The sequence below is a fragment of the Oryx dammah genome, unplaced genomic scaffold, assembly GCF_014754425.2.
Source record: "Oryx dammah isolate SB20612 unplaced genomic scaffold, SCBI_Odam_1.1 HiC_scaffold_1, whole genome shotgun sequence".
Classification (NCBI taxonomy): Eukaryota; Metazoa; Chordata; class Mammalia; order Artiodactyla; family Bovidae; genus Oryx; species Oryx dammah.
In genome coordinates this window covers 110,836,841-110,864,266 of record NW_024070185.1, presented here as the reverse complement: position 1 = coordinate 110,864,266, position 27,426 = coordinate 110,836,841, and the positions used below count along the sequence as shown (strand labels likewise).

At 44.7% G+C, this 27,426-nt stretch overlaps 1 protein-coding gene across 1 annotated transcript in view; it reads right to left on the bottom strand.

Annotated features, from left to right (window-relative positions):
- SH3YL1 (SH3 and SYLF domain containing 1) overlaps positions 1-27,035 on the bottom strand; it is a 48,804-nt gene extending 21,769 nt beyond the window's left edge. Inside the window, exons 1-7 of the mRNA XM_040241604.1 lie at positions 26,994-27,035; positions 20,283-20,393; positions 17,240-17,353; positions 14,353-14,417; positions 5,090-5,202; positions 3,899-4,027; positions 154-322 (exon numbers count right to left, since the gene is read on the bottom strand). Of these exons, the coding sequence (XP_040097538.1) occupies positions 154-322; positions 3,899-4,027; positions 5,090-5,202; positions 14,353-14,417; positions 17,240-17,353; positions 20,283-20,393; positions 26,994-27,033 (741 nt within the window). The 5' untranslated portion in view covers positions 27,034-27,035. The remainder of the gene's footprint in view (positions 1-153; positions 323-3,898; positions 4,028-5,089; positions 5,203-14,352; positions 14,418-17,239; positions 17,354-20,282; positions 20,394-26,993) is intronic.
- Between the last annotated feature and the right edge of the window lie 391 nt (positions 27,036-27,426).

Below are 27,426 nucleotides of genomic sequence, written 5' to 3'. Positions count from 1 at the left end.
CAGGGGGTCTCCCCTGGCTCAGGATGGAGCCCAGGCCCACCGCACTGCAGGCAGATTATGGGCTGAGCCACCTGGGTAGCTCAATACCAAAGACAGAATGGTCTACGTGAAGAAACCCTCTGCAGCTAAGGAAACAGAGAAGCCCAGCATCACCGAAGCCGCCTTCTGCTCCCGGGCGGCTCTCCTGGCGTTGACTCGCTGTCCGTCGCTTTCGTACTTCTCAGTAAAGGAATCAAGGATTTCATAAAGGTCTTCTGCTTGAGCAGGCCGTGTGATATCGCCAAACAAAATGTCATAAGCTCGAATGTCTTGACAATAAAACCTAACAGGAAACATATGAGAACATTTATTTTGAAGAGCTAGATCTTTTCTAGAGGTAAATGCAGGGCACACAGCCACACGCGTTAGTGTGTCTCACCCACGGTACTTTCCACAAACCACTCTTCAAACACTAACCACCCACGTTAAGGCCCAAAACTCATCCCTCTAAGCTCACCTCTAGAGGCAACTGCCATAAGTGGCCTGATATTTATGTCCTTTTCCCAATAATATAAAAGCACTTCACATACACATACATTTATACAAAAACATACATATAACATTTATATAAAAACATACATATAACATTTATGTAAAAACATATATATAACATTTATATAAAAACATATATATAACATTTATATAAAAACATATATATACACATGAATTAAACACTTATGCACATGTACCTACAAGCACATACATTTTTTACAGGCTTTTGCTTTATAAGTTTCTTATAAAAATGCTGCCAACCTATAGTTCCCTAAAATGTTTATTTGTAACAAAATTATGTAAGGATTTGCCTTACATGTTTGGAAGCCCTGCAGTTGATTAAAAAGTATAGTTGTTTTAGTTTATCCAGGAATTAGGTGAACTTTAGTGGGAAAATCTTCCAAAGGCCTAGAATCACACATTTCTAAAAGCATTCTTAAGTTTCTCAAATTAATAAAACCAGAAGTAAATACATTTCTCTTGACTTTACAAGGTAGAGAGTTCTGCAAGCCTTACATTCCCCCATCCCTCCCGTTTTCTGGTTGTTGAGGTCTGCACTGAACATCACTGAGTGAGTGTGGGGCTCCAGGTGGAAGACCGCCACACACGTGGCCCCTGACTCCTCTCTGTCAGGCGTGAGCAGCAGGCATCTGCCCGCCACCAGTAGGCATTTGTCTACCACCAGCAGGCCCCTGCCCAACACCAGCAGGCCCAGGCCTGTCAGGGTCACGGCTGTGGGACTCCTGCCAGTTTCTGCGAGCAGTCCTCTCAGTCCTAGCTTCTGACCTTTTTCTGGGCAATTAGACACATTTTAGTGCAAATTTGGAAGCACAGTTTTGGGAACTATTAGCTAGATGCCAGGTTAAAGAGGAAGTTCCTTGTTCCCTGTTAGGATACTTCCAAATCTTTTATTTTTTTTAGATCAAAATTGGTCTGTGAGTTATGGAAGAAAGACAAAGGCTGAGTGTAACAATAGGGAACCTCTTATAATGATGAACACTGCGCTTTTATTATGTTGGTACAAAAGTAACTGTGGTTTCAGACCACGAATTTTAAATCATTATAACTAGGTTCAAAAACATCTTTATTAATCAAAATAGGAACCATTACAATCAACACATTTTTGCCAACAAGAAATAAGTTTGCTTATTCCTGTCGTGTAAAAATTCATGCTTCAGGATTCAATGAACTCTTGGAAAGTATTTTCTGCCTCTGCTGGTTGTGGAAAAATTTTGCCTGCAGAAAGTTGCTGAGATGCTTGAAGAGTGGTAGTCAGCTGGTGAGAGATCAGGTGAATATGGTAGATGAAGCAACACTGTGCAGCCCGACTTGCGCACCTTTTGCAGTGTCGGCTGCGTGACAAGCGGCAGGTGTTACCACGCAGAAGAATTCGGCTTGTTCTGCTGACCAACGCCCTCTGCGGGCATTGCAGGCTTTGAAGCATCCTTCAATTTGCTGAGCAGACTTCTCCGAGGCAATGGTTCCTCAGGATTCAAAAAGCTGCAACAGGCCACCAAGCAGTGGCCGTGATCTTTTTCTGGCGCAAGTTTGGCTTTGGGAAGTGCTTTCGAGCTTCTTCTCAGTCCAACAACTGAGCTGGTCATCACCAGTCGTCGAATAAAATCCTCCTTCCATCACACGTCACATCCAATCGAGAAATGGTTCATTCCTGTTGTTTAGAATAAGAGAAGACTACACTTCAAAACAATTTTTTTTGATTTTTGGTCAGCTCATGAAGCACCCTGGAGAAGGCATTGGCAACCCACTCCAGTACTCTTGCCTGGAAAATCCCACGGACGGAGGAGCCTGGTGGGCTGGAGTCCATGGGGTCTCGAAGAGTTGGACACAACTGCGCGACTTCACTTTTCACGCATTGGAAAAGGAAATGGCAACCCACTCCAGTGTTCTTGCCTGGAGAGTCCCAGGGATGGGGGCGCCTGGTGGGCTGCAGTCTATGGGGTCGCACAGAGTCAGACACGACTGAAGCGACTCAGCAGCAGCAGCAGCAGCGTGAAGCACCCACTTACTGAGCTCTTTCACCTTTCCAATTTGCTTCAGAATGACTGTAGAACGGTCAACACTGAATCCTTCGGCAATTTGTCATGTAGTTGTAAGAGGATTAGATTCAACGACGGCTCCCGATTGAGGGTTGTCGACCTCTGACAGCCCACGACCATGCTCCTCATCTTCAAAGCTCTCGTCTCCTTGCAAAACTCCCCGAACCACCACTGCACTGTCGACACGTTCGTTAGCAGCTTCTGGGCCAAGTGCACTGTTGATACTGCAAGTGGTCTCTGCTACTTCACGACCCACTTTGAACTTGAATAAAAAAATCACTCGAATTTGCTTTTTGTCTAAACATCATTTCCCTAATCTAAAATAAATATAAAATAAACAGCAAGTAATAAGTCATTAGCAAAAAACATAAAGCGAGAAATGAGCATTAAAATGAAGTATAACATAACCACATTGATTTAAGAATGGATTCCAATATCAAATGACAAATTTCAACAATGTAAAACCGCTATTACTTTCGCACCAACCTAATATGAGGATGGCTTCTTTCTTCAATCTCAGGAACCAGCCTCTGCCAGCTTCACACTTTTCTTCTGTAGCTTCCACACCTCTCTCCACCTTCACAGAGTTGAAGAGAATTAGGGCCTTGCTCTGGATGAGGCTTTGGCTGAAGGCAACGTTGTGCTTGCTTCGGATCTTCAATCCAAACCACTAAAGCTGCCTCCGAATCGGCGAGAGGGCCGTTTGCTTTCTTATGGCTCATCCTTTTACCGGTGTGGCACTTGTCGCTTTCTTCGGGAACTTCCCCTTTGCAGTCACAGCTTGGCTGGCTATTTGGCACCAGAGGCCTAGCTCTCGGCCTGTCTCAGCTTTGACGTGCCTTCCTCATTAAGCTCAGGCGTTTTCAGCTCTTGGTTTAAACTAGGAGATGTGCAGCTCTTCACTTGAACACTTGGAGGTCCTCGTTCATTTCAATGTATTGTATCGAAGGGAACAGGGAGGCCTGAGGAGAAGGACAGAGCCTCGGGGAGGGGCGGACAGAACACAGACAGGCTTACTGACTAGGTTCTCCCCTGACAGGGCGCAGGGCCTGATGTCCCCAACAATCACAGCTATAACATCCAAGGTCACAGATCACAGATCACCAGAGCCGATGCAATAATGAAAAAGTTTGAAATCCTGTAGGAATTACCAAAACGTGACGCAGAGACGCAAGGTGAGCAGGTGCTGCTGGAAGCTTGGTGCCAGCAGACTTGCCGTACAGAGGTGCTCTGTACCCTCTTAAGAACCACATGAATCTACAAAGCCTCACTTTCTTCAAATCAATTAAAATTATTTGCCTTAGACTTACTTTCGGTTAGTTTCCTTCCTCTCAATCAAACAGCTGCCTTCTAAAGATATGCCGGCGAAGAGGCCTCTTGACTTGCAGTAAGTAAAGACGGCAGCTGAGCTTCTTAGGGAGACATTTCCTTCTAAATTCCTGCAAAACATTATCCCAGAACTGTGAGCACCTTCACCTAAAGGTGACTGTCTGAGCGGCACTAACTTCCAACCCAAAAGAAGGATCTCGCTCTATACCTACTTCTCGCTCTATACCTACTTTATTTTTATATATTTTACTTCCTGCTGGCCTAAGCTAGGTGTGTTGAAGGTGGTTCAGAGGAAAGGACAGTTCACAGCACGGACATAATAGGCAAGATGGTTATAGGACAAAGTGACACACGGGAAGAACACGTTAAGCTGAGATTCTCCACCTTTGTCTTCTTTTACCAAAACAGGGAAGTGCATCTCAAGAGTAAAATACTGTGGTTCTTTTTACTGTATTTTCATAGAACTCAGAAACATTTTTAAATGATTTTACTAACTTCTACAAACAGTCTGAGTTCAAAATATTTAATTGTTCACTTAACTGAAGAATAGTTATTCATTAATAGGGAAGGGGAAACCACAGTATTGTAAACATCACTCATGTAAAACACTTCCACTTCAGTTTTTCACAATGTTGTTTGGAAAAATGCTTTTCTTTTTTTTTTCCCTGATCAATGCTGCTCTTTCTCAGATAAAACTGACTTGACCAGGCTCCTTCAAAGCATATATATAAATTTTATGTTAATTCTGCATTGCTGAAAATTTAGTTTCTTCCTACATGTGTTAGTTTCAACTTTTCTCATTTTATTACACTGGCTGTGTTTTGTAAGTTTCTTATTTGTAAGCAACCTCAAACCCTCTCTGCATGTGTGTGTGCTCAGGCATGTCCGACGCTTTGGACCCCATGGACTGAAGCCCGTCAGTCTCCTCTGTCCATGGGATTCCCAGGCAAGAATCCTGGAGTGGGGGGCCACTTCCTCCTTCAGGGGACCTTCCGTATCCAGGGACCCTTGGGTCTCTGTCTCCTGCACTGCTCCGCCTGGGAAGAGCCTCTGGGACACGTGTAGATCATAAATTTGTGTCATTCTAATTCAATTTTCTCTGAATGCAAAACAATATGGGTTTTAAAGTCTTTACAGTCCATAGCTGCTCAGAAAGGGTTTCGAGCACTCACCTTCCCAAGGGCCCAACGGCCACTGTGAGGTTCCCGCCAAGTGTTAGGTTACCACCTTTTGCAAAAGCTTCTACAGCTCTGTCATAGTTCAAAATTATCACCAAGTCCGACACCTGAAAAGCAAAGCCATGTATTTTAAAATAATCCTGCCTGTATATCATTTAAAATATATTTATTATAATTCAAACAAGCAATATGTAATGCAGCAAGAATTTCGATGTGGTCAAAGGAAGAGCATGAAAGCAGAGCTGCACTTTACTTTCAGCTGAGGACTTAAGCAGCCCCCGTCCCCCAGGTAAGGAGAGGGGCCGGACGCCCGCCAGGGGTGCCACTCCAGCTTCTCTACAGCCTCGTGGGTGAGTGAGGCCGGGTGGGCTGTCCTAGTGACCAGCTCACACTCAGGTAGGTGTGAAAGGTCAAGGGACTTTCTCAAATTAAACACTTGGCGAAGGCTGAGCCAGAGACTGGACGTGAGGAGCAGGCCGGAAGGTCGGGGGTCTGGAGTCTGGATCCCACCCACGACCCCCCACCCCAACCCGCACAGAGCTGCAAGGTGTCAGGAGGAAGACTTGTGGCCACTAGCTGTGCCTGTCACCACAGCCAGTCCTCCAAGTCCAATAAAAGCGAGGCTGGAGGGAGAACACGCCCTGGGGCGTGTATTCTTCAGACTCTGGGGCAGGACCACCAGGAGGGCTGACAGGGTCCCAGGGCCATTGCGGGGACCTTTGGCCTTTCCATACTTGAAGTCCACAACAGGACCCATCCCCTGAGCTACGTGCCCAGAAAACAGAAGGCAGGAGGGCATAGCTGGATATCTGGGTGATAACTCCACTCATGCCCCCTGCACACTGTATGTGTGTGTTAGCCGCTCGGTCGTGTCCAACTCTTTGCGACCCCCTGGACTGTAGCCTGCCAGGTTCCTTCGTCCATGGGATTCTCCAGGCAAGAATGCTGGAGTGGGTTGCCATTTCCTTCTCCAGCACATTGCATGACCGTGGGCAAATTGAGCAGTTCAGAGCCTCAGTCTCCTTCTCTGTAAGATGGGTATAATAGTAGTTCCCACATTTACATGTACACGTGCTCACACAGGCATGTGCACTGTTGGTGTTCAGCCACTAAACTGGGTCCGACTCTTGGCAACCACACAGACTGCAGCATGCTAGCCTCCCCTGTCCTTCACTGTCTCCCTGAGTTTGCTCAAATTTATGTCCACTGAATCGGTGATGCTGTTTTGCCATCTCATCCTCTGCCACCCCCTTCTTTCTGCCTTCAGTCTTTCCCAGCATCAGAGTCATTTCCACCGAGTCGGCTCTTATGCATCTAGGTATCTGCATGCACAGACACAGCTGTTTGAAAGACGAACTGAAATACTTTGCAAAGCCTGGCATATTTACATCTCAACAAAATATGCAAAGGCTGAGCAGATTAATGCTTAAAAGATGAGTTCATGTATACTGTTCTTTACATTTTTCAAGTAGATGTCTTCATCTGACAGAAGAATCCAATTACTATCAAATGTGATTGTACTTGGAAGGGCCTAGTAGAATTTCTGATACAGTTTAATTTGAATCACTTCATGAAAAAGTACACTCAGGTTCTGAAGGACAGACTTAATATGCCAGCTAACTGACCCATGCAAAACATACCGCTGACTCATATCAATTGTTATTTTTACTTTATAGAAGAACAATTCTGAGGAGCATGGCGTTTAATGACATAGAATTATTTAGCATTTCTCATGCAAAGTTAAGCAATTTTGCCAATGATTGTATCACCAAATTGTACATATTTTTTAAGATAATATACATGAAGTTACTTTGCATAATGCTTAGTGTATAGACACTATTACTAAGGCTCCAGTCATGACCCTGTAGGTATTCTAATTAGTTCGTCTCCTTCTGCTTGGTACATCTTAGTAAAGTAAGGCACAACTGTGAGTCAGTAAAGAAAATAAATTAATCCTTTATGTCCAGTCTCAATTCAGATATCCTGAAATAAGAGTAAGATAACGCTGTGCTCTTCGGTGACACGACCAATTGGACAGAGCCAGGTCCAAAGCGCCACAGTTTGAAGAGCAGCAACAGTGCCATGGCTCTCTGCTTATTTCACAGCTTAGAATGAAAGGCAGGACTCCCTGGAAGAAGACGGGAGCAGTGGAGCACGGAAGCCACATAAGACCGACAGGTGAGAACGGGACAAGGGCTTCTTAACAAGTCTGAATTAAGATACAGTTAACTTGTAAATAAAACGAGTTTTATACTTAAATCCAATTCTAAAAGAAGAATCTTAAAAAATCACGCAGGAAAAGCTAGGGAAAAGTGTTCTCAGGGGCCACTGGCCACGGCTCCCCAACCCCCTGACCCACACACCCTGCCCTCTGCCCTCAGACGTTTACCCACCGAGGACCCGAGTCCCCGACACTGCAGTCCTGTGATGAGGCCTGGCATCCAGGCAACCTGGGGAGAAAGCCCAGGGCTCCGCCCGTGGTTCTGGTGAGACCTGCCCCTACCTCCTCCACCCTCTGCAGAAGCTCAGCCGGTCTTTTTTCCCATCTCTCCAGCCGTTCTGCTCAGGAGTCTGCCCCACTGCCCTGGAAAGCCTCCTCTTGTGGGCGACACATCCTCACTCAGGGGCATCATCAGCCTCTACACTTGAGAGGCTCCCAGCGCCTCTCACTCCTCACACCAACAGATCCTCTCCTGCACAGCAACCTTAGGGGACTTAGACACTGAACTCTCATCTCTAACAGTAGCTTCTCAGCTTCAGCCTAGATCTAGCCTTTCTCGTTATTAAAGTAAAAGAGTTCATCCAAATTCTCCTGGAAAAGACTGAGCCGTTTTTCTCACGTTACAGTCTTGGGCGAAGCTGATCAGACTTGATGGCCCAGTGTGGATTCTGGCTTTTGGTAAACAACAAACAACGGGATAATCCGTGGTATCGGGGTTTTCAGAGCTTTGGCCTCTGCTATAATTGTCCTGGAAAGAAGATACTAGCAGCATTTAAACTAGACCTCCGCATCATCTGTCCTGACTTCACTGACTTTTGAACTTTGTTTGTTGCCAGGGGCCAGCGTGAGGAACTCCGCCCATGGCAAAGGTCACGAGGAAGGAGGCTTGGCAAACGCAAAGGCGTGATCAAGCCTCAGGAAACCCGTTCCCGAGCATCTACCCCAAAACCAGAGTCTGTTTTATGCTCTCCCCCATCACCATTTCTCTAGGAGAAGGAGTTAACTTGCAGCTCCAAGGCAATACACATTCCTGGGCGTGACAAGAGTGTGTCAGCTTCCGGACTCCTCTGAAGGTTATCTAGCCCGCCTGTATAGGTTCGTCTGGCCACATGTGATTGTTTACAGCCTCCCAGCCTGAGAGGCATGGGGTGTTTTAGACTTACTAAAGGCAAATTCTTTTGGGGAATTAGAAATTATTAGTATAGTGTGTTGGTTAGGAATTATATTGGTGAAGAGTTTTTCATTTGTTGTGTCAATAATTGCTGCTAATTCCCTGCCCTGGGTGTGACAAGAGTGTCTCAGGTCAAACCTCTCTGCTGACAGACTAGCTTGTGTGACAGGATTATCCATACTCCTGCCACTAAACAGCACAGAGAGTTTTGGAGTGTTTTGAGAGTCTTAATTAGCATAGGGCTTTTTCTTCTTGTTGAGTCAATGATTGCCTCCATATCCTTAGGCACCGGGGAATATATTAATCAATGTATTTGGAATATAGAAAAGGAAATATAGTAGTTTTTAAGGTTAGCAATACTAGACTTTTTGAGTTAATGGATTTTCTCTTTTGTAATAGATCACTGTACTTTGTTATAAATCACTGTGTCCTTGCTCTGTAAAAATGTAACTTTATCACTATCTTAAGACTAAATAGATCTTAAGGGGAGCATTGGTGAAAGGATTTTCATTTGTTGGGCTAATGTTTGCTGCTAAATCTCCATGTTCCCTACCCTTATAATGCATATAACTAGCATATAGGAGAAATAAGCATTAACCTTTAAGCATATAGGAGAAATAAGCATTAACCTTTAAGATTAATCATGTTAACCTCGGGTTAAATAAATTCCTTTCTTGACTGTAACTCACTACACCCTCACCCTATAGGAATGTAACTTTATTTGGAGGGTGGTGCCTGGTTTAAGAAAAAACACCCTTGGAAAAAATAAGTTTTTTGGTTATCAGAAAGAAAGGATCATAAAATGTCAGCAGGTCTCACTCATGGCCAGAAGATGATGTAATATTCCTAAGACCTTTTTTTTATACATTTATATGAAGCACCTGACTTTGATAAAGGTCAGGACTGCTCACCCCCGTGTGACTCTGTATTCATCCCTATGTGTAACAAAAGGTATATAAGCAAACCCAAATATAAAGAAATCGGATCAGTTTCCAGAAAGACTGAGTCCCCCATGTCACTTCTTTCTTGCTCCCATTTCTCTGGCTGAATTCCCATCTGGATTCAGCCTCCTTTTCTCCACTAATTCTCCTACTACACTATCCATTTCTAATCTCTCTCTATATCTGTAATTAAATATGTATTTTTCCAAGGACGCCGACGCCGTCCCCACCTTCAAATTCCCTGGATCCACCGAAGCTGGGCCCCGGCAGTTTGTTGTTGTTGTGTTGGTGGGTTTGCATAAGTTATGCAACCTCGGGATTCTCAGCAGCTGTCTCAAGTGGACCTGTGCCAGACTGTGTATCTAACTAATGTCCAAGCTGATAAAGGCCAACAAATCCTGCCAAAACACGACATCCTATGAAGGACTTCATAGCCTTATCCTGGTCTAGATTCCAAAGCAGAGATCAATCTAGACTTCCTGGTGGTCAAGTCCGCATTTCCACACGCATGGAAGGGGTCACCACCTGTGGGAGGCAGCACGGAGGGCGGACACTCACTGGGGCCCTGGGCTCAGGAGAGGGGTCTGGCCACAGGCAGGGGCAGCACCAGCTCCTCCAGCCCCGCACCCAGCACTCAGCTGCCCTCACACTGACAGGTGGTGAGAGCAGCCGTCCCCAGACACTGGCTGGTTCGCTTCTGTCCTAGGACTTGCCTCCTCTCCCCGTCATCAGACCGTGGTGAGTTTACCAGGGATGACAGCCTTGCCCAGACGCTTCCCCTTCTCTGTCTGCTTCCCTGGGCTCCTTACAGTCCCCCCGAGAACACTTGCTCAGTAAATCACCTGTGCCCTGAGTCCCATCTCAGGCTCTGTCTCCAGGGGAACCAATCAGACAACCACACACCACCTCTGCACGGCGCTGAGCATCTCTCAGCACTGAAATACTCTCAAAGAGGTAGGCACCCTGCCTACCGCACGTGTGCCCTCAAATCCAGAGCGTGTTACAGGGACGGCAGTTATAGGCAAGACCAGATGGGGCGCCAGAAGCAGCCCTGGAACCAAGCACATGGGGCTCGATGTCGCTGGGCCTCCCTCTCCCTGCCCGTGAAAGGCGGCCCCGACGAGATGGCTCGTGAGGGAACCAGCACCCAGGGTTGCAGACAACTCCTAACTGTGTTTGGGGCCAGAGGCCTCCCTCTGAATAACCAGCCTGTCACTCTCTGGCTGTCTCCACCGGAGGGGTCACATAACTCAGTTATCTACACAATGACACCCTCCATGACTATGGTGTGGAAACGATTCTGTAAGAAGGTATGTGAGCGTTTTATGAGACTATTAACTATTATTGCTAACTATTCCATTCTAAAACAGAATGGCAGGTAATTATTCAACAAATATTTGATAGTCTGAACCACTGACACCAGTGCTTTAAAGAAACAGACTTATGTTGTGTGTCTACTTGTGGGTGATACTTGGTCAATCTAAGGACATAGGTACGAAGGACTCACAGTTCAGATAAAGGCCAGACAAGGAACTCTCCAGGCTGGAGCTTGTGTCAAGCCCTCTGTCTCATTAACAGCAAGTGTCTGGTGGAAGAAGAACTCCAGACAGAGGACCAGGAAGCCCAGGGGCCCGCAGACCCTGGGGCGTGGGTCTTCAGCCCCCATTGGCCACGGCTCTGCTGCGTTTCACTGGGACCAGAGCTGGGCTAACAAGAGCTTCCAGCAGCAGGAGCTCTGTGGGCTCATGGCCAACAACCCTCCAGCCTCCTCACTCATCCTGGTGCAGCGGTGCACCCAGAAGGGAAACACACCCGTGTCCAGGTCTGAGATGCTTCCTGGGGGACCAGCTTGGCCTCTTCTGAGCACTGAGAAGCGCCTGATGACTCTAACCTTACAGCTGTGCTTGGGGAAGCAAAGTCGGGTCAGATTCAAGAGGCACAAACTCCTAGGACAGTCTGATCTCTACCTGAAGTGGATATTTTTCAAGTTAATATGTATTTTCCATGTACAGTATTTAAATAGAATTCTAGAGTTAATTTCTATACAGACACGAGGCTAAGCTGTGTTCAAAGTTTCCACAGTTCAGTCACTCAGTCGTGTCCAACTCTGCGACCCCATGGGCTGCAGCACAAAGGCTTCCCTGTCCATCACCAACTCCTGGAGTTTGCTCAAACTCATGTCCATCGAGTCGGTGATGCCATCCAACCCTCTCATCCTCTGTCGTCCCCTTCTCCTCCTGCCCTCAGTCTCTCCCAGCATCAGGGTCTTTTCAAATGAGTCAGTTCTTCCCATCAGGGGGCCAAAGTATGAGAGCTTCAGCTTCAGCATCAGTCCTTCCAATGAATATTCAGGACTGATTTCCTTTAGGATTGACTAGTTTGATATCCTTGCAGTCCAAGGGACTCTCAACACCACAGTTCAAAAGCATCAACTCTTCGGTGCTCAGCTTTCTTTATAGTCCAGCTCTCACATTCATACATGACCACTGGAAAAACCATAGCTTTGACTAGATGAACCTTTGTCAGCAAAGTAATGTCTCTGCTTTTTGGTCATAGCTTTTCTTCCAAGGAGCAAGCGTCTTTTTAATTTCATGGCTGCAATCACCATCTGCAGTGATTTTGGAGCTTAAGAAAATAAAGTCTCTCACTGTTTCCATTGTTTCCCCATCTATTTGCCATGAAGTGATGGGACCAGATGCCATGATCTTCGTTTTCTGAATGTTGAGTTTTAAGCCAACTTTTTCACTCTCCACTTTCACTTTCATCAAGAAGCTCTTTAGTTCTTCTTCATTTTCTGCCATAATGGTGGTACCATCTGCATATCTGAGGTAAATGGTATTTCTCTTGGCAATCTTGATTTCAGTTTGTGCTTCACTCAGCCTGGCATTTCGCATGATGTACTCTGCATATAAGTTAAATAAGCAGGATGGCAATATACAGTTTTGATGTACTCATTTCCTAATTTGGAGCCAGTTTGTTGTTCTACATCCAGCTCTAACTGTTGCTTCTTGACCTGCATACAGATTTCTCAGTAAGCAGGTCAGGTGGTCTGGTATTCCCATCTCTTTAAGAATTTTTCACAGTTTGTTGTGATGCACACAGTCAAAGGCTTTGGCATTATCAATAAAGCAGAAGTAGATGTTTTTTAGGAACTCTCTTGCTTTTTCCATGATCCTATGGATGTTGGCAATTTGATCTCTGGTTCCTCTATACAGTCCATGGAATTCTCCAGGCCAGAATACTGGAGCGGGTAGGCATCCCCTTCTCCAGGGGATCTTCCCAACCTATGGATTGAAGCCAGGTCTCCTGCATTACAGGCAGATTCTTTACCATCTGAGCCGCCAGGGAAGCCCCAAATTTCCCAAAGACGGAAAATATAAGTAAATGTTACTTGAGATGGAGCCCCAAAATCTGGGGTCAGAGGGCAGTGACCACAGGGACATGTGGGTACAGTGCCAGGACATGTGAGCAGCGGTGCACAACAGATGCTGAAAACACACTCTGCATGCGAGAGCCACGTTGCTGAAGGCTACGATCTCATTGTAAGTAGGGGCCTCCCTGATGGCTCAGACGGTAAAGTGTCTGCCTGCAATGCTGGAGACCTGGGTTCACTGAATATACAACAAAAACGCAGTTGTAATAGCAAAACTAAAACATGCCCCTCTTTTTATAATACAGATTTCTGCAGCAGCAAGTAAAGGTCAAATGAAAATGAAAAAAACAGTAGTGGAAATAATTCCTCGTGTGTGGGTTCTAAGTCGCTTCATTCATGTTTGACACTGTGACTCCATGGACTATAGCCTGCCAGGCTCCCCTGTCCACGGGCTTCTCCAGGCAAGAAGGCTGGAGTAGGCTGTCATTTCCTTCTTCAGGAGATCTTCCTGACCCAGGCATTGAACCCACGTCTCTTATGTCTAACCAGTACTGGCAGGCAGGTTCTTTACCACCAGCACCACCTGGGAAGCCCAAGGTCATTTCAAACTATGGCAAAAGAGCAAATTCATAAAAGCAGAGCTTAGGAAGAAACTGGCTGTAATTTGAGAAGGATTTGGGAACATTAGGAGATTTGATTTACCAATCACTAGCAGTAAAATACAGAGAAGGCAATGGCACCCCACTCCAGTACTCTTGTCTGGAAAATCCCACGGATGGAGGAGCCTGGAAGGCTGCAGTCCATGGGGTCGCTCGCTGAGGGTCAGAGCGAACGACTTCACTTTCACTTTTCACTTTCATGCGTTGGAGAAGGAAATGGCAACCCACTCCAGTGTTCTTGCCTGGAGGATCCCAGGGACGGGGGAGCCTGCTGGGCTGCTGTCTATGGGGTCGCACAGAGTCGGACATGACTGAAGCGACTGAGCAGCAGCAGCAGCAGCTGTAAAACAACAGCTGAAAGATTAAAATCATGCAGATGCTCGCTGCTGGAGACCTGAGAAGGCGTGTGTACTGGTGTGATTTCTGGTCCATTTGATAGAAACCATAATTGGAGCAAAGTTACAAAACGAAATAATACAAAGACAATTGGTACTTTAAAAATTTGAAGTAATTTGAACATTAGTAGTAACACAAACTGGATTTTGCCACAAATGATGATACATAACGTTAAGCTGTTTGCACCCACGACTGCAATCAGAAGCCAGAAGCTGCCAATTAAATTTTGTCAGATCTGAGAATAACTGCTCTTCAGATGTGCTAAAGATGGGAAGACATGAGATAGCAAATGGAAGAAACTCTACAGCCAAGGAAAGAAAAAGAGACAAATGATAAACATTACACAGCTTTAGGCAGAGATTCAAGAAAATAAAGGGGAACAATTTCCACAGGTGGTAAAACAAGAACAGGAGGAAAATCTCAAATCTCTTACTTTTCACGTATCAGCTGCTTTCAGAGAATAAGTCAACTGTACATACACACATCACTCACTCACCTCTATTCCAAGTTCAAATCCGCCACCAAGCCCAGCTATCCCGATGGCTGAAGGCGCAGACCATTCTAATAGAAACAAACAAGCAATTACTCTAACAATAAAACTCCTTGGCATATAAATATAGAGAGGAAAGATGCTAAAATGTGAATGAATGGTGTTTACTTTTAAAATAATGAGACTTTGGCATTTTTGCCTATGTTTTTAAATGTTCTTTAATAAACATATAATTTTTTAAGTTAAAAATGTTTAACAGGTGTTAGATATGTACTATGGGAGAAGGCAATGGCACCCCACTCCAGTACTCTTGCCTAGAAAATCCCATGGACAGAGGAGCCTGGTAGGTTGCAGTCCATGGGGTTGCGAAGAGTCGGACACGACTGAGCAACTTCCCTTTCAGTTTTCACTTTCATGCATTGGAGAAGGAAATGGCAACCCACTCCAGTGTTCTTGCCTGGAGAATCCCAGGGACGGCGGAGCCTGGTGGGCTGCCGTCTATGGGGTCGCACAGAGACGGACGCGAATGTTTAAAAGGTGTTAGATACATATTATGAGCTTCATAGACTTACAAGTCTATGTTTTCCAATCTTTCCCTATAAATATGCATAATACCAAACTATTGAATTCTCACTGATTAACTATGCATAGCATTTGATAATTTCATCACTATTTATAATGTTTCGCAAAATAACTGAGCTGGAATTCTAGTCTTTAGTTAGAACCTTATCATAGATATGAGAGCAAAAGGATTCAAAATAATCACTTCTAACGGTAACATAATACTAAACTGTTTCTATTGTAAGTCTCTGAGGGCAAAAACCTGTTTTGACACCCTTTGTGCCTAGTAGAAGCACAAGAAACAGATAATCAATTCAAGATGATTAAAATTCTAACAAAATACATATCCTGACATTTGGAGGCTAAGTAAAATAACTCTATTTGCCATGATATGGTACATTTCAGGACTCTTTGTGCATATTTCCTGATGTAGACACAATTATGTTCAACAAGCCTAGAGAAAAGTAACTGGGGGGATGGGGTGGTCTTGATGAGTATTTCAGGAAGATGTGCGCTGGCATCCTGAGCCTAGCTCCCCTTGCTGTCATGTACCCTGGAGGACAGGCTGGTGCCTGAATGCATCCAGAACTCATCTGTCTGGGCTTAGGGGGGTTTTGACTCTGTAAATTAATGTCTCGTAACCCCAAAGTTGCTTTCCACGTCCTCTGTTAGGGACCGTCCCTGTTTAAAGACCACCCACCTGGCCAGGATCCGGGGCTTCGCTTGCCCCACTAACTGGGTTTTGAAATACTCTCTGTGGAGTGACCACCAAATAATTGGGAAGATGGGAGAGAGAAACTTGGGTACTTAAACCAGTGGGTGGGTCCCCCTGAGGTTCTGAGAGGAGCCCCAGGGTGGACAGCTCCTCCTCTTTCCTGACAGGCACCTGTCCACCACAGCGCTGACCTGCAGGGCAAGATGGGGGGCTTCTTGCAAACCTGGAACCTAACAGTGGACTCAATTTGAATGTGCCTACCTGTCTGGTTGTACTGCTGAAAATCTGCCTATGAAAATTTGGGTAATGCGTCTTCTCTTGAGAAAAAGAGAATTTTGTCATTTTTGTTTCATAGCCAAGTCTGGAGCTATGAAATCTGAAGTACAAACTCAGAGGCAAACTCTCATTTACTGTGGGGACACTTCACAGGGGATAGTAAATCCCACTGACACACGTTCCAGAGCTGTGCACCCCACAAATGCCCAGATTTATCTACTGCAAGTGGATGGCCCATGTTCTCTCTCAGCAGAAAATTAAATTATTGACACTAAAAAGAGCTATTAACCGAAGTGAAGTGAAAGTCGCTCAGTTGTGTCCGACTCTTTGCGACCCCATGGACTATATGGTCCATGGAATTCTCCAGGCCAGCATACTAGACTGCGTAACCTTTCCCTTCTCCAGGGGATCTTCCCAACCCAGGGATCAAACCCAGGCCTCCCGCATTGCAGGCGGATTCTTTACCAGCTGAGCCACAGGGAAGCCCCACACATTAACACATTAACAGAAAAAAATGTGTTCAATTATATAACTGAACAGCTAATGTTAAATTCATATAAAAAGGCTTTTAGATGTTATGACACGCCTAGTGGCGGTTTAGTTGCTAAATCGTGTTTGACTCTTGCAGCCCCATGGACTATAGCCTGCCAGGTTTCTCTGTCTGTGGGATTCTCCAGGCAAGAATACTGGAGTTGCCATTTGCCTCTCCAGGGCGTCTTCCCAACCCAGGAATCAAACCCTGGTCCCCTGCATCGCAGGCAGATTCTTTACCAACTGAGTCGCGAAGGAAGCCCCTACACACACCTACACACATTTCAAATGTGATAAATGTTGGTTCTTTAGAGTCAAGGCAAATGTATTTTGTCGTCATGTCTGAAAAATCAGGCATTAGATTTTACACCAGAAAGTAGAGCCAAATTATACTGATCTTGATATGATTCTGCCCTGGGGATGGATATTCTTTAAAATGTTTCAGTTTTTAAGGTTTCCTACAGGAAAAATGGGGGGGAAGCTTACAAATGGTCTTTCACCTTATCAGCTTCCATAAAACAGAAGAAAACAGTACCCTGAAGCTGAGGAATAAGAATGCGTATTTGACAAGAGAAATACGATGTCAACGTTTAGTATCTGCTCCACGGAAGGACGAGAAAAGACGGAAAGGCGGGGCGCACCTCCCGGTGTTCCGGGAGGCTCCCCGGGCGGCAGCCAGAGAGCACCCGGGGCGCCGCCCCCGGAGGCGGGGCCGCGGGGCCGGAAAGCCCGCCTCCCTCCCCGGGACGGGCTCGCAGCGGAAGCGGAAGCGGGCTCTCCGCTCCTCCGCGTGTAGCGCCGCGGACTTACTTCCGTCTGGAAGGCGCGCCAGCACGATCCCGCTGCCTCCTCTCGCCGTGACCAGAAAGCCAGCCTTTATCACCGACAGGATCGCGAGGCCCTTGGCTTTGGCGATGACGTGCGCTGCAAAAGAGGAGGGCAGTGTGCACCCCGATGGGCCAGACCTGGGCACGGAGCTGTGCCTCCCGGGCCTCCCTGGTCCTAGTGGCACAGGTAACTAGGAGAATCCAGCCCAGGAGAGCCTGAAGCCTTTGGTGGCCCTAACCCGACCGGAGAGGTGCTCAGAAATTCTGCAACGACCACAAGAAATGAGAGCCTGGGATGAGACTGTGCTGATGTCTAGGAGAAGGACAAATCATTTGGATATTTCAATTCAGAACATAATGTATAATTTTCTAATTTATTCAAAGAAATTAAGATCTACAGAGTATTAAGGGTAAACTTAAACAGTGACTGATACACAGTGTGTGAGCTACAGCCACATCACTGGGCTCTCCTGCTAAAAATATGAAAACCTGGACTCAAAACCAGAAAAATTTATAGTGGTTTTGCCACTTAAAAAAGGTTAACTTTATAAAATGATCTGATAAGTATTTGAATAACAATAACTACCAAAGCACTGAAAATATAATTCCATTTACAAAACATCGGTTTATTCACATTGCAGGGAAGTTCATTCCGTAAAAGGAAGGTTATTAACATAGGTCCCACTAAACACACTGTCTCACTATTCAGTGGATTTATTTACACAACAGTACATCTTTCAAATAACAAAGGGAGCCTTAAGACTGAAATTATTCTTGGAACCCAATACTACTTTTAAGGTAGTTTATCATTTTAGTCATATAGTTTTGAAGAAGTCAAACCAAATAATGTACTCAAATACACAAAAAAGACTTTGTATGTATCCTTAGGAGACACTAAATTTTGAATATAATTATGCATACCATTTCAAAATTTAAATTAACAACAGACCCTCAGAGATGATTCAACGGAAGGCACAAGGAGGGGGACACGCAGATTGTCTCTGCAGCTGCAGGTACTGAAGCAAGGGTTAGAAGGAATGCTGTTCAGAGGGCGGCCTGCTAAGGGTGCCTGAGTTCCAGTTCCAGCGGGTGTAACAAGGTAATGATAATGGGTAGTTTCATTACACGTCGGGAGCCTTGTCTATGCCCACATGCCGGCAGAACATCCTCAGCACCTCACAGGCCGCTCTCAGCGCTTCTACAACGGGTGTAACAAGGTAGTGATAACGGGCAGTTTCATTACACGCCGGGAGCCTTGTCTACCTGGCGCACGCCGGCAGCACATCCTCAACACCTCACAGGCCGCTCTCAGTGCTTCTAGTGAGCACTGCCTCTGTTCAGAAACATTAAATAGAACAAAGGTAGATTTTTTTAATGAACACATTTCAAATGTCAGGTGTTTTTAATATCTTATCCACCCAAGTTCAGGGACAGTAAACTACCAATAACCACTAAATAATTGTCCACTTAGCTCTTCATTTGTAACGAAGATGGATCGATTGCAAATTTACTCTCTAAATTCAGTCTCAGATCTCAGAGCCCTGACACCAGAAAACTGTGAACTCACAGCCACGGAGGTCTAAAGGTCTGGGCATTCTGTTTTAAAACGCTTTGAGACTTCATCTCCTGTTTCATAACAGAGCTCCCGGGTTTCAGTGTAAACAGAGCGCCCCTCCCTCCGCGTTCCACGGAAAGGCAAGGCTTGGTCCCCTGGCAGCGGGGCCTGCCTGTCCCCCACCACCACCCCTCCACTCGCAGTCTATATACCCCGGAAGCAAGCTCTTCTTCCTAAGGCTCCTACTTAAACAGATTTTCATTTTCTGAGTGACAGCCAGTGAAAGGGAGTTGGGTGGCCTTTAACTGGAGGCAGAAAAGGCAAGACAGAATTCTGCTGAACAAAATCCTTGAGAAATAATCCATACCCAGATATTTTTATGGTAGGAAACACACTTTCTCTGTAAGTTGGGCTAGCCTGATATGTAGCTGATATATATCAAGAAATGTCTTCTACCTCCTGCTTCAGAACAGAGCTAAGAAAACGCAGATTTTCTGGCGGAATTTCCTTCAAGTCCTGTGTGGCGCTTCTCAAACTTCCCATGCACGCGCCTCACTGGAGGTCTTGCGATTGTGCAGACTGATTCCTTGGGGCTAAGAAGAGCCTGAGGTCCTACAACTCTAACAAGCTGCCAGGTGATGCCAAAGGTTGTCCAGTCTGCAGTCTTGAGTATCAATGCTCTAAAAAGCCCTGTTTTCTTAAGATGAGAGGAGTGGCTAGGCCAAAGTAAGAGCAATCAGTAGTATTATTATAACAACAAATTTGTAATTTTTAAAAACATTTAAAGACCTGTTAAATAACTTCAGAAAATCTAGCTTAAGAAATTAAACTCCTTTCTTTAATGAAGGATAAAAGTCCTGCAATAAGAGGGAAATTTGCCTGCCCAAGCTCGTTTGCATACGAGTCTCTTAGCATCAGATAAGTATTTTCTGAAACACCTTTTAGAAACAATGGGTAGTAGTAATGAACAGACAGTGGTTCCCAAAGGCTTGCCTCTGGCCCAGGTCTGGTGTGGCCCGCCTGACTACAGGAGAATCATGGAGTCTGATTCAGCAGGTCTGGGGGAGCTTAGTTAGGAACTGAGGTTTCGGACCCCGGGAATACAAATTCCTGGTTGTACTGGAAATCACTGATTAGTCTTCTTAAACCACTGTAAGGTATAACTATCTTATCTAGAAAGAAAGAAACACAAATTTAAAATTTATTTATGAGTTAGCTAGTGAGTTTGCAAAGTCCTCAGAAACGGAGGACAAGGACCTGTGAGTTTGAGGGAAGTGGCAAAGGACCCGGGATGTGCACAAAAGGAGCGGGCGGGCAGGCAGGCGGGAGAGGAGGCCGCCCAGAGCCCGCAGGGAAGACAGGCCCAGAGCAGAGAGGTGGTCTGAGGACCTGTGTGCAGTCAAGGGTTGAGAAGATAATTTGGGAAACAGAGCAAATGTAGAAGTGGAAAGTACTTATATTATTCACCTACCAGGGATGATCTTATCAGGTCCATTTCTGGAAGTTATTTCTGTGAATTCTCTTAGAATTTTAGCAGCCTTTTTTGCTTCAGATTTCAAATTGGAAGGTATAGGGTTGTTCACTAAAAGATTAAAAAAGTGATTTTAATGAAAAAAATCTACAAAATAGCAGTTAGAAGTTTGTTATAATTTCATTTTTGTCATACACAATTAAGCATTAACAAACTGTATCCTACCAGACAAAGGAAACAAATTGAAAATCCTTACTTGGTGATCATTTCATCTCTATTTTCCTAATAAATTAAATTCACTCTGAGATTGAGAAACCTTAAACTCTCAAAAATCTTAAATTTAAAATCACGGTGATCTAAAGGATCTTAAAAGGACTTAGCAACTGAACAGCAACAGTCTGGAAGGAACTCAGGCTGAGGTGGGTTCTCTTCCCTGCTGCAGCTTCCAGCAGAAAAGTGGGAAGTCGTGGCCTTCATCTCAGTTTTCCCTCCCCTCAGAAGCCCTAGATCCGTGTGCCGGCATTCAGTATAAAAACATGCTCTAAACATTTCCCCCAGTTTCTGTTTACACAAATGCAATTCCAACACCAGCTTCTTCATTTGAAGCTCTCAGTGCACTTTTAATTTGTTCTTTTATGATGAATAATATTAATATCCTTCCATTTCTGTCAAATCTTTTTTAAAAATTATTTCTTGTCTATTTAGAGAGGGTATTCCTCTGTTTCTTATTGATTTATATATTAAAGGAATTAATCTTTTTTCTAGAATACAAGTTACATTGATTTCCGCTTTGTCATTTGTCTTTTCAATTTTCTAATGATAGTTTTTCTACTTTTTAAAAAATGAAATCAAGTTCATATCCTCTTTTAAGTCTAACAAGTATTTTTCTACTAAATAAAGTAGTCCTCAAATTCATTTGGAAAAATAAGCAAGAAAGACTAGAAGAAAATGTGTGAAACAGGAAAAATAAGGGTGAAAACCTCCATCTAACATATTATAAAGCCTCAATAAGTTACCTCCTGGTGATACAAATATGGACAAAAAATCAATTTTACAAAATAGAAAATTCAAAAATTGGCCCAAATGTATAAGTGAATTTAATATGTGATGAATACTGCATCTCAAATACATATGGAAAAGTTGTCTTACACAATAAATAGTCGTCCTTTGGGGGAAAAAAATCATCCGCAGCGTCACACTACATGAACTCCAAATCTATCAATGATTCAAATGCCAAAAGTCAAACCATAAAAGAACCAGAAATTATGGGAGAATTACTTTTCAAATTCATAGTGTAAAAGGCCCATGAGTTTTGAGACGAAAAGTTTAAAAAAAAAACAAAAACAGAAATTATGGCATAAGGCATAAGTGCATTGCAAAAATTACAGAAAAAGCATAGGTATGCAAATACTGAAGAAAAAAAGACACTCCGACCCCTGATATTCACCAGTACTGCTGTCTGCATTTAGCGTGTGCTTCAACTGGTTCCTGTTGTTAAACAAGTAGATTATTTCATTTTTAGCTTTTATTCATACCACTGTTGGATAGTAATTATCTTGAGAGAATCTTAGGAGTTGGAATTAATGACTTAAAAAATTTTTTTTAGGCTTTTTTCCATTATCAAGTCACCTTCTAAAAACACTCTCTAACCTTAGACCCACCAAGTGTTACCCTGAGACGTGTACTGTCCCCAGGGGAGCAGCAGAGGCGAGGTGGGCATGTCAGAACAGGGCGGCAAGCTTGTGTCTGAGCTCACCCACCGCCAGCCAATGTCTCACTCGTTTCACCTTGTTCTCGTATTTTCTGCTGGAGCTCTTTGCCCATTTTTCTGGTCCTATACTCATTTCTGTATAATTTCAGTCATGTCGCAAGTTTCCCTCTCAGCTTCTTGTTTTTTACACTTTTATGTACAGTTTCTCAGTATTTGTTTTCATTTATGTGGCAGTATCTCTCTGGGCTTCCTACCATTATCATCTCCCTATTATTGTCTTATTTTAAGAAAAAGTTATACAAGTATTATTTCCGATTTTCTTTCAGAGCTTTCAATTTACATTAAATATTTGACGTACTTCAAATTTGTGTTTGTATAGGATGTGAAGTTAGAACCTAGTATTTTAAACATATATGACACAGTTTATTGAATAAACCACAGCACTTAATTAACAATGCTACATTCACAACAAAAGCAAGAAAGGAATATTCATATAAATATATATACTCATATATTTAAAAACATATGACAGAGATGACACAGTAGATTAATAAATTGTTCTGAGACAACTCTGGGTCAAAGGAAAACAAAATAAAATTAGATTACAACATCACATCATACAAAAAATTAAATGAACTGAAGGCCTAAATATTAAAAGCATAACTTTGTACTTTTAGAATAAAAAGAATAGGAAATATCTTTATGATCCGAGGATGGAGGAATGGTATAAACAAGGCACAAAATAAAGGGAAACTACAGCTATATTCAACTACATTAAACTGTGAAAAGTTGTAATATCAACATACATTTAAAAATAAGAATATAAGCCACAGACTGGAATATATTTGTCATAAGTATAAATGACAGATTTAGAACTCATAATATATATTTTACTTTTTAATACATAAATGCATTTACATTTATTATGACTGATATAATTTATGGTTGATTTATTATAATTATAAATCATTGAATTTTTCAATTTGTATCTCTATCATATCCTTAGTATTTGTTCCTTTGTTATTTAAAATTTAAAGTTCTTCATGTAGACTTTTTAAAGTCCATCTTTGGTTCCGCACATTTTGCTTCTTCAATTTTTCCTTTAAAAAAAAAATTTATTGGAATATAGTTGATTTACAATACTGTTAGGTTCTTCTGTACAGAAGAATCACTTAGCACGTATTTATCCACTTTAACATTCTTTTCCCATATAGGCCGTTACAGCATATTAATCCGAGTTCCCTGTGCTATACACTAGGCTCTTATTATCTGGTTTATACACCGTCGTATGCAAATGTCAGTCCCAATCTCCCAGTTTACCCCTCCCTACCCCTTAAGTTCTGGTAAGCGTAAGATTGTTTCCTATGTCTGTAACTCTATTTCTGTTTTACAGATAAATTCATTTGTACCTTTTTCTTAGATTCCACATATAAGTGGTATCATATGATATTTGTGTTTGTCTTACTTCACTCAGTGTGACAATCTCCAGGTCCAACTATGTTGTAGCAAATGACATTATTTCATTCCTTTTTATGGCTGAGTAATATTCAACTGTATATATGTACTACACCAAGAATATATAAAGATCTTTTAATATCAAAAATATGAAATTACTATAGAAAATTAGGCAAAATATTCAACTACTAATCCACAGAAGAGACCGCCATGGCCAGTAAATACATGAAAAGTGGATCGAACTCCTAAGAAACCAGGGAAGTGCAAAGCCAGACCATAACGCAGTATCATCTCTCGTCCTCTAGGTGGACAGCAGTGAACGAAGCCTGCCAGCGCGCGTGCAGGCCGGGCAGGGGCACGGAGGGAAGCCTGTGGCCCGCTGGCGGGGTCCTGAGGAAAGGCAGCTGCTGTGGGAGCTCTCTAAGGACAGCAGAGATGACCCACCAGAGATGACTCCACGCCTGGATGCACTCCCAGAGGCACTGGTGGCTGGGCGGGACGGTGGCCCCCGATTCATGTCCACCAGGTCTCAGTTGGAAAGGGGTCTCAACTGGAACAAGGGCCTTTGCAGATGTAACTAAGTCACTCCAAACTCCTAAGTGCAGGATGACTATCCTTAAGGAGACAGAAAGCGTGAGACCCGGAGAGAAGGGGAGGCTGCACCGAGCGGCCGCCAGCCTGGAGCCCACGGGCTGGGGAGGCGGCAGGCCGTCTGGAGACGTGGGGCCCTCCAGGTGCAGCCGCTGACTCCCCACGGGAGGACTCCCCCATGGGAGACAACCTGCCTGTTGCTGTGAGCCAACCAGTCCCTGGTAGCTTGTCCCGCAGCCCAGGAAACCAGCACTGCATGTGTAAAAAGGGCCGTTGAGGCAATGCTTTTAATAGCAAAATAAGAAGAGCACAGAACCCCAAACATTTTCAAAGCAGGAAACCAATTCCGCTCAAGAGGAGGATGGCTATACCTAGTTTGGTACAGTATTAAAACTGTATTCTATAGAGAACTTCAAACAAACCAGGTTTGCATGTATCAACACGGCAAAATATGGATATTGAGAGAAGCAGGCTACATAAAGATATACAGGGCAGCACACACGTCAGTGTTCATATGAATATTTACATATAAAAATAAAGCATGATGATACTTGCTGTGGGGTGTGGGGAAGGCTTATACAGGGAGCTTGCTGGAAACTTGTAGTGTATACTAAGTCATGGAGGTAAACTGTTATTCTCGATAGTCCTTTGTATGTTGCATGTATGAAATATTACATAACAAAGATTGCTCAGCATAAGTTGAATACTGTACAATTAAATATTTAATGTGGTAGTGTAAATGCATGTCTCCAGCTATTTAAAAATGTATATTATGAATAATTACTCCATACATTATCTTCTGTTTAAAATGTGACTTCTCACAATGAACATGTCTTGTATGAAGAGGCGTAGAAAAGTGAAAAATCTATCCTTAGATTTTACACAAACAAGAGTATAGACAGCCTCCCCTCCCGAGGCATGTTTTGACACACACACACGCACACTTCACAGGACAGGGATTTGGTGAGTAGCTACACACTAAATGGTCAGTTATTATTATATGCATTTGTGTATCATTGCCAATTCCTAAATTTTAATTTTAGGAACTAATGTACAGTTGCTCATCTTCCCAGTCACATATTTAAAATCACACTGTCCCGTTTTGCTGATGGGACTAAAGATACTGAAGGGCTGAAACTCCCAGTACTCTGCCGTCACTCTCAGTGGTGGCTAAACGCACAAAGACGAACCCAAATTCTCAGAAGCACATAATTTTTAAATAGGGAAGGAATCTTAAAACACTCATTTAAAAGTATGTCAATGTACTAGTGACTTTTAAACATTTCCTACTATCAGTGCTTTGGTTAAACAATCTGGATTTAAAAGGTCTTAGAAAAAATATAACCTAGAAAAATTCCAAATGAACATATTTCTGTAGACATTTGGGCCATTAAAGTGCATTTTATAGAAGGAGCTGTTAGTCGTGACTTGACTGATGTTGTGTTACTTTGCTTCAGTCGTGTCCAACCCTTTGTGACCCTAAGGACTGTAGCCCGCCAGGCTCCTCTGTCCATGGGATTCTCCAGGCCAGAGCCCTGGGGTGGGTTGCCACTTCCTTCTCCAGGGGACCTTCCCGACCCAGGGGTGGAGCCCTCGAGTCTCTCGTCTCCTGCGCGGGCAGGCGGGTTCTTGGCCACCAGTGCCACCAGAAGCAGGCTAAAGACACGTAACTGTTCTTGATATTACACAGTGATCAAGAAAAAGTGCATATGCTGGGGGCATTCCCAAGTGAACAGACACCGTGAACAGACTCTGAAAACCGCAGCCAGAGTTAAGATGGGACGGAAGCCAGCCCCACTTGCAGTGATCAGGACGAGGGAGGGAGGAGCTGAGCCCGCAGGAGTCAGCAGGGCACAAGGGGACAGACGGGAAAACTGACAAGAGCGCCCCAGTCTGCACACTGGGCCCGACTAGGCGGGCCTCTGTTCTCTTATGCAGCCTTGCTCCTATCAGAATGGACGGGCTGCACGCGGTGGGCTGCAGGGTGAGTCGCGCAGCTGGGCAGGAGTTCCCACCCACACGCGTGCTCCTCAGCACAGCGCCGTCCTCGGGAGCGGCTGCTCAGACGGCGGGGCAGCGTGTTTCCCCACCCTCTCCTTCACTGGCTGCGGGGAGCTGCCCATGACCTGGAGCATGAGGGGGAAATAACTCTTATCGTGGCAAGAAATCGAGATTTGTGGGCTTGCTGCGGCTGAAACTTGTCATCTCTCCATGGCATCTGCTACAGAATATGGAAAAGTATTTCCAATTTGTATTTTCTAACTTAGAACTACACTTGACTTGTTTTATATACATTCTAATCACTCAGTTTGGGGAGGTAGATAAATGGGTAAAAACACTTTTAATATATATATACATATGTTAATATCTTTCTCTTTGATTATATACCTTTCATAATAGACTAGTTGCAAGTCCTTCTTAAAGAAAGCAAAGCTGTGGTTTTTGCCTTTTCATTAAATGTTAAAATGGATGAAAAGATGATCTTGGCTGCACCTGGAAACAGCCTCACGTCAGAGGGCCCTCCCTGCGCCCCCCCCCCCCCGATCCCTGAGTTATGCCAGCTCCTGTGGCTGTAACCTCCCGCTCGCCTGGAAGAGGTGCAGCAGGCGAGTCCCACAGCAGGTGGAGGCACGCAGCGGGTATACCGGGGATACCAGGGACCTTAACTGTGGGAGCCATTCGCTCTGAAGGGGCACATGTGCAAGGACGCAGCCCTTCTTGGAGGAGGTGAGGCTCAGCTGCAGACGGCAGAGCGCCGTGCTCCACCAGGCTGGGCCCCTCTGGGAGCTGTGCCCAGGGGTCCTGGCAGGCGTGGGATCTGGGTGAGGCAGGGGCAGGACCCTCAGAGCCCGTGGGGGGCTCCAGTCTCTGAGTGGAGGGGGCTGTGCGGAGCTCCCCGAGGGCCTTTCTTGGGCCTGTGGCTCAGAAGGCTCTGCCAGCTGACCTCTCACCACTCGCCGACCCCGCCTGACCCTTCCTGAGGAAGCTCGGCATCACCCCTCTAATGAGCTCTGCTGGTCCTCCCAGAGCACACGCTGAAGGCCGTGCGCGGAGCCAAGAGCACCGAGGACTCGGCAAATCCAGCCGCCACCTGCTCCCCTATGGCCTGAATGTGAGGGTGCGGCTGGGGCTGCTGCTAAGTCACTTCAGTCGTGTCCGACTCTGTGCGACCTCAGAGACGGCAGCCCACCAGGCTCCCCCGTCCCTGGCATTCTCCAGGCAAGAACACTGGAGTGGGTTGCCATTTCCCTCTCCAAGGCACAAAAGTGAAAAGTGAAAGTGAAGTCGCTCAGTTGTGTCCGACCCTTAGCGACCCCATGGACTGCAGCCCACCAGGCTCCTCCGTCCATGGGATTTTCCAGGCGAGAGGACTGGAGTGGGGGGCCA